Source organism: Trachemys scripta, chromosome 2 (genome assembly GCF_013100865.1).
Source record: "Trachemys scripta elegans isolate TJP31775 chromosome 2, CAS_Tse_1.0, whole genome shotgun sequence".
NCBI classification, from domain to species: Eukaryota; Metazoa; Chordata; order Testudines; family Emydidae; genus Trachemys; species Trachemys scripta.
In genome coordinates this window covers 238,981,970-238,989,538 of record NC_048299.1, presented here as the reverse complement: position 1 = coordinate 238,989,538, position 7,569 = coordinate 238,981,970, and the positions used below count along the sequence as shown (strand labels likewise).

General features: G+C 37.8%; 1 protein-coding gene across 3 annotated transcripts in view; it reads right to left on the bottom strand.

Annotated features, from left to right (window-relative positions):
• Positions 1–3,715: 3,715 nt before the first annotated feature.
• LRRC69 (leucine rich repeat containing 69) overlaps positions 3,716–7,569 on the bottom strand; it is a 39,308-nt gene continuing 35,454 nt past the window's right edge. For all 3 annotated transcript variants that reach the window (XM_034763247.1, XM_034763249.1, XM_034763248.1), the window contains one exon: positions 3,716–4,239. In XM_034763247.1, coding sequence (XP_034619138.1) covers positions 4,129–4,239 — 111 coding nt within the window. In that variant the 3' untranslated portion in view covers positions 3,716–4,128. The remainder of the gene's footprint in view (positions 4,240–7,569) is intronic.

Genomic DNA, 7,569 nt, shown 5'->3' with positions numbered 1-7,569 from the left:
GTTGTTTGTGATTTGTGATGCCCACAGATATTCCAGGGGAAAAACATTGCTGGGAGAGAGACGTAACAACAAATGCTATTTGAGAGTCAAGGACTAGCTGAGAGTTGTAGATGGCCCCAAATCCTATTAATCCCCATGGAATATTCTGTGTCATGGTCACTATTATTATCTTCAGATGAATCTTTACAAAAATACACAGAAGTATTCTTCTCCTGTTTCATCTGGTGGCATGGAGCATGATGTCCGCACATCACAGACATCAGCATAAGCACAGCATGTATTAGTCACGCTGATTTAAGCAGAAGAGGGTGTTCTTCTGAAGCAGTCACTGATTCTGCCCTGCAGCATGATTATATAATGCACCAATGGACACCACCAATGGAGTCCTTCTCTCTCTAAAGGGAAAGTGTGTTCCCAAGGACTATGCCATCCCATTCACGCCCAAACAAGATCATCATGAAGGTCACTGGTGTCTCACTCCCCTCCCTGGAGAAAAAGGGAGGCCATAAATGCAACTTGCACACATGCATTTTTAGTTTCTTGAAGGTGCAGTTTCATTGGGTACTTGGAGGGCATTTCTAAGTTGAGGAAGTGTTCTGTTTGTCTTACATGTATTTAACAGAGTTGCACAAAGAAATTAACACACAAGGCACTAAGTGACAGTGAGGTTTTTCAAAGTTAAGGCTAATACTGCTTAACTCATCTTCTTATGCCTTCGCAATACAATTACTGTAATTAAAGACAGGACAAATCTATTAGCTCATTGAATCCATCCTGTTGGAATCTTTATATAGTGTTCCCCAAAAGAGGATGTTTACAGATATTAAACCAATATTAGTCTGGACCTTAGCCAAAAAGGCCAAGGAAAAAATGCAGCACACATTGTATTAGAAGCCAAGTATAAATAACTCCACTGCAATAAGAGGAGGCGGCTCAGGCAGCTTTGAATTTAACTTTTCTTGCTTCAGCCAATTTGTGTCAAACTGAATTATTTTAAAAACAAATTATTTTAAAACCAAACTAACCAAATGTCTCTCTAAAGTGCCTATTAACTGAGAAAATACAACAGAAAGATTGATCAGGCAAAAAGAAGAACAGGAGTACTTGTGGCACCTTAGAGACTAACAAATTTATTAGAGCATAAGCTTTATTTGTTAGTCTCTAAGGTGCCACAAGTAGTCCTGTTCTTCTTTTTGCGGATACAGACTAACACGGCTGCTACTCTGAAAATTGATCAGGCAGTTATTCATTCACGGCATTAGTTATTTAATAGGATAGTTGAGACCTATGATGTAAATGTGTATTTAGAACATATTTAGTATGTATACCAAGTGTGTGCAATGCAAAGCAGATGTTCCCGTCCATGTGAAAGAGCAGAATTTCAGCATTCAATGTTCCATCTACATCTGTTTCCTCATTTTTGATAATGTAATAAAAGTGGAATTCTCTCACAGCTTGAATGATCACATTCCATAAGACTGTCCTACCTGGAAACTGTGGAGGATGGAGTCCTTACGCAGTTTCTACTCCATGCCCCCTGTGACAGTGTACCCCATAAGGCTTTATGGGGGGGGGTGCTTACAAATGTATGTATGACATAACTGGAATATGTTTTGTGCTGCCTGTGCCATGTAACATATCTCCATAAAGGTTATCGTCTACTTTATCTATTCATCCTATTTGTACACATATATCATTTTCTACTTGAGGTTAAGAATATAGGCTGTATACTTGCTTGGTTTCTAAGTAAGCTTTGTGAGGCATTTGGTCAGTTTCTTTAGGAAGGAATTGGCAAGGTTAAGGACCTGATCAGGAAGAACTTGGGGAACAATGCATCTTGGAATGCTCCAATCCACATAAGAAGTCTTCCTGGAGACATACAAGATACCATGTGGACAATGGTTTCGGCCTGTAAAGACTGAGTCATGCAGGGACATGTGACTAGCCCAGGTGACTCCAGAACTCCATCTTGGAGCTGGACTTTGCATGCATGTGAGTGAGAAGTCTATTTAAACCCGTGGGAGACCCCCCCTCCCCCATTTTGTCTTCAGCTGGCTAAAGAAGGAGCCTCTCCACCCCCCAGAATACTGGAAGGAAACTGGAACAAAGGACAGTAACTACGGGTGTGGGGGGGGTGAGTGATTGCTGGACCCAGGCTAAAAGGAGATTAGCCTGTAAAAAGGAGCATTCTGGGACTGGTGAAGATCTTATCTGTATTTAGTTTGATTAGACATAGATTTGCGCATTTTATTTTACTTTGCTTGGTAACTTACTTTGTTCTGTCTGTTACTACTTGGAACCACTTAAATCCTACTTTCTGTATTTAATAAAATCACTTTCTACTTAGTAATTAACTCAGAGTATGTATTAATACCTGGGGGAGCAAACAACTGTGCATATCTCTCTATCAGTGTTATAGAGAGTGAACAATTTATGAGTTTACCCTGTGTAAGCTTTATACAGGGTAAAACGGGTTTATTTGGGTTTAGACCCCATTGGGAGTTGGGCATCTGAGTGCTAAAGACAAGCACACTTCTGTGAGCTGTTTTCAGGTAAACCTGCAGCCTTGGGGCAAGTAATTCAGACCCTGGGTCTGTGTTGGAGCAGATGGGAGTGTCTGGCTCAGCAAGACAGGGTGCTGGAGTCCTGAGCTGGCAGGGAAAACAGGAATAGAAGTAGTCTTGGTACATTAGGTGGCAGCTCCCAAGGGGGTTTCTGTGATCCAACCCATCACACTATATGGGGTTCCTAGTCACTGAATCTGCATATGCACAGATCTGGTAGTTTGTTCCCTAGCCTATCCTCAATGCCCTCCTTCTTGTTTGTACTTTCGGAGAGGTATGGTGAATCCTCCCTTCACTCAGCCTATGCCCACTACTATCTGCACAGCATTACCGTACAGCTTCCATGATAAATCCTCTGTCTGCAATGAATTTCACTTGAAGTGGGTACACCATATTATGAGATAAAGTTCTTGAGAAATTTTTTTTGGTGCTCCACCAATGCCTCATGGAAATGTAAAAATCACAAAAATATTCTATTTAGAAAAAATTCTGCTTGTTTTTTGGTATTTGTTAACTTGTTCTTTACTCCTAGGCAACAAATTGTTTAAAAACAGTCTTTGCTCTTTAAATATGTGTCTGTTCCTGCTTATTATTCTCACATGAAATAATTCTGGACCCAATGCAGAAACGTCATCCTTAACCACATCCTTAACTTTCAACACAGGAACAGTCCCACTGAAATCAATAGGACTGCTTGCGCTTACATTTAGGCACATACTTAAGCACTTTCCAGAACAAGGGACTCTGTTTGTAACATTATAATTAGTTGCAAAGGACGGGTTTATGACATTAACAGAGGATTTATAAATTTAGGGGAGGAAGATTTAAAAATGCCTGTTTCAATCTAAAAACATCCAAAGGGATCATAAAGCAGGGAAGAAAAGAAACTACAAAAATAAAACATCTAAGAATTGTTTCTATATAGAATGTTTTCCCAAAGTTTTCCATGAGGCATAAGTGCCTCTTTAAAAATTAAAATTGTTTTATGGAAAAAAAAAATCTTAAAACTGGTAATCTTTTTCATTTTTAAAGCACTCATACATATTTGCTCCTGTACTAAGACACTTGTGTGCCAAGTTACAAACTTCTAAAAAACTGGATTTATTATGGCAATGAAAGAATATATAAAGAATCACTTTGACACGTCTCCATATATTTCTTTGAAGCTTTAAAATTTGATCCTAAATTCTCAGAAAAAACAAATTTTCATAATAATTTCACATTAGAACATAAGACATCTGTCAAAGAAGCCACAATACAATGTCTGTTTACAATTTACACTATAAAACTCTGCATCATATTTAAACAATGTCATTGGTTTAATTCATCCACTTTTAGAAGCTGTCTTAAGTCTGCCAAAAAACATCAGCATCACACAGTTGTGCGGAATAATTACGTATATGGAGATCATTTCTTTGTAACTCATTATCTCTCCATAATATACCGTATATTTTACATTGAGAACAGACTCAATATTGAATTCTAAGAACTAGCTCTCGGGTAAGGCTAAACAATGCCAAAGAGGGCAATCTGATTGATGTACTGAGTGAATTCCTTGCTTGCTCTATGGTACAGCAATTCCAAAGAATCCATGGCCAGGATGGTTAAAGCATTTGTAAGAGCACAGCAATGTCCTTACAGGCAAGAGGTGCACGTTTCTGCTTATCTTCATTTTCTTTAAAAAAAAAAAAAAATCAATGTAAAAATTGCAAAAATAGAAAATATTTCTACACTACACATACAATTAAGGCAAAGCTGTAACACTGGTGTTTCATATTACTCTCAATAAAGTTGTCTCATAAGAAACTAACAACTCCCAATTTTCTGAACACCCTGTAAATGAAGTTATTCTTCTAAGGCCTGATACTGCAGGCCTTGTACAGGCAAAATCACATTAAAGTTTTAGCTTGAAGAATAATATTAAAATTGATATCCTAGGGGCCATCTTTTGTGCGTGCTGCAGCACTGAGCACATTAATAAAAACAAATGAATGGGAGTTTTGCCATGTAAAGACAGCAAGACTGGATGCTAATGCAGTCTAATATGTATAATCTAACATGAAAATGCGTCCATAGGAGGAGTCTGTGGAAAATTTACTGATTTTTTGTTTTTGCTTTTTAAATATACTTGAAAATCAAGACATTACAGCAAGAAAATGAGGTGATAAAAGAGATTGAGAGCTTTGCCTCTTCCACCCTGTCTAAATTAAGCAAGTATTTAAGAAATGGAGCTATATTGGTTATCCACAGACCTCTGGAAGTTCAACGACTTGAGAAATACAGGGATCTACTACTACTACGTTTCTTGAAGTGTGACATTACAGTATTGCATAGAGGCCTTAACTGAGATTGGACCTCACTGTGCCAGGCACTGTCTGTACACATAGTGGAACAGCATACAAATCTAAACAGACAAGACAGACAAAGGATAGGAGGGGAAACTGAGACACAGTGATTTATCAAGTCACACAGCAGGTCAGTGGCAGAACCTCCTGAGTCCCAGTCCATAGCCTCATCCATTGGAAGACCATCCAGGGCACAAGATTTTCTCTTTTAAAAAATTCAAAATAGTTTTACGATATTTCATTTGCAATATTCAGTTTAATTTTAAACCTTCTTTCCCCTGTCCTCGACCATAGTTAACACATTCATAGACTTCAATAGCTTGTTGTGTCCTAAAATGTGTAGTTGTTTGTAAAATGGCCGTAACAGCTCTGAATTGACAGCTTAATAAAATTCTAATAATTCTATTGTAGTTTTTCAAGTCATTTTCATTCCTACAGAAATTAGTTAAATAAATGATGACATGAAAGAGTGTACCTTAAATTGGTTAAACAACCCTGTCCTGGGCAGTTGTACAAGAAGCCAACCATCCTGATGTCTCCTTTAATAATGCCCATAATGACCACTCCAGCTAAATGAGTTTTATTTCTCTATTCCAGAATCTTACGGTTTTTGTGGGGAGTTGTGTTTTTTTAAGAGCTATACGTTTGTGCTGTCTGAATTTATCTGTAGGGCCAAATTATCAAGTCAGACACCAAATTGTGTGGAAGTAAATCAACATAAGAATGGCCATACTGGGCCAAGGTCCATCTAGCCCAGTATCCTGTCTTCCGACAGTGGCCAATGCCAGGTCACCCAGAGGGAACAAACAGAATGAATGAACCAGCTTGCCAATACAAATGCAAGGGTCTGCAGGTTCAAGTACTGTATCAAGTATGAATTGAAAAATCTGGTCCTTGTAGTTTTACCTTCATACAGTTTGATTGGAAGCTTAATGGATTCAAAAACCCAAATGAATAGAGCTCAGCAGTTTAGTTACATTTACATAATAATAATCCATATGCATTCATGTAATCCCAGGTCTGAACTCCACCAAGGAGTTCAGAGACAGCATGCTCTAGTGGCTTTGAGCAAGGGACTGGGTATCTGGTGACCTGATTATATCCCTCACTCTCTGCCAGTGATGTGCTATGTAACCTTAGACAATGGTTCATTAGCAATATATGATGCAACAAGGAGGCAGAGCTGTCAGAAAAGCAGTACATTTAATAAAGCTGTTTCCAAGAAAACATGCTCAGGATTTTGCTGTTTCTATCTATACCACATGCAGGAGCAACCCATAGACTTACACTCACACCCCAGCTTCTAGTTCTTCCTGAAACCCAATTCTCTTTCTCCAGTACAACTCATCAGATTACAGACTGGTCATTTAACCTTTCCAGCCTTATCTGCTCTAGCAAAATTAGTACCCATATTCCTAAATTGCTAGTGTGGACAAGCCTCAAGGACTTTTTACAGCATGCTGTGACAATCAGGCTTGAACATGAGCATACACGTTATTCCTCACTCAGAAATAAAGAATAAAAAAGATGATGACACATGATACTTAGCAGGCTTGCTTCTAAATAGAGGGTCAAATTATCAAAATAGGGGCTTTATACTTACACAAACAATGATGTCTCCACTATCAGTTCTAGGTTCAAATGATAGTACACTCATAAATGATTGCATTCATGTAATTAAGAGACAGACTGAGTTCAATTTGAAAATTTGCATTAGGATACTATTCATGCCAACCAACATCCCTTTAAAAGGTCAATTGGATTTTTTTTTCTAAGTTTCGATCTGAGTTGCTATTCCCATCTTATATGCAGCTGCTCATTCACAAGGGTCTGCGTTAGGGAGTTTAATCTATCAACAAGCATGCATATATTTTCTGCACTGGGCAGTGCACAAATTATATTCTGCAGGGTAACTCATAACTCAATAGAACAACACATTGGGTCCTTCCTGTTTGCTGATAGAATAAAATGACTTCATTTTGGTCTAAAAGACATGCCAACATCCCCTTAAGTAATAAATATCCTGTAAGCAGATAATTTAGAATAATACTTGTTCTGATAAAGATGAACAGTATGACAGAAGTTGATTTTCATACTACAGACAGAATCCCATCTCTTACATGCCTATGAATACTACCATCTGACCAGGAAAACTAGAAAAATAAAATGGTAATGAGTTAAAAAGAGCAATAGATATAAAGCAGGAGAGCGGAGTATTTGAGAAGTTACCAAAGACTTTCAAGGCCTAGTTATCAATGTTTTTGAACAAAAGAGAGCAAGTCCTAATGCAACTATGAAGATGAAATAAAATACCGTGTATTTACTATTAGTGAACTTTAGTCATACTTCTCAGTACGCATAGGTTCTTGACAAGAATAATCATGGTTAATTAGGAATTCTATATCATTTCTCCTCCTTTTGTGCTTAATTATATATAGCACTAAACAAATACAAAGCTGTACCATACACAAATACATTACAACAGTTTTGTGACTTGGTCTATTGTAGTTGTCAACTTCAACTGCGGACTGTATTATGTCTAACTCAAACAGGTAATTTTAGCTCTTAAGCAAGTCTTTTATGCTGTAAATCATGAGTAGAATTAACAATATAAATTAAGGTGATGTATGCTTTCCTGCTGCTCAGCTAACTGTGTTACT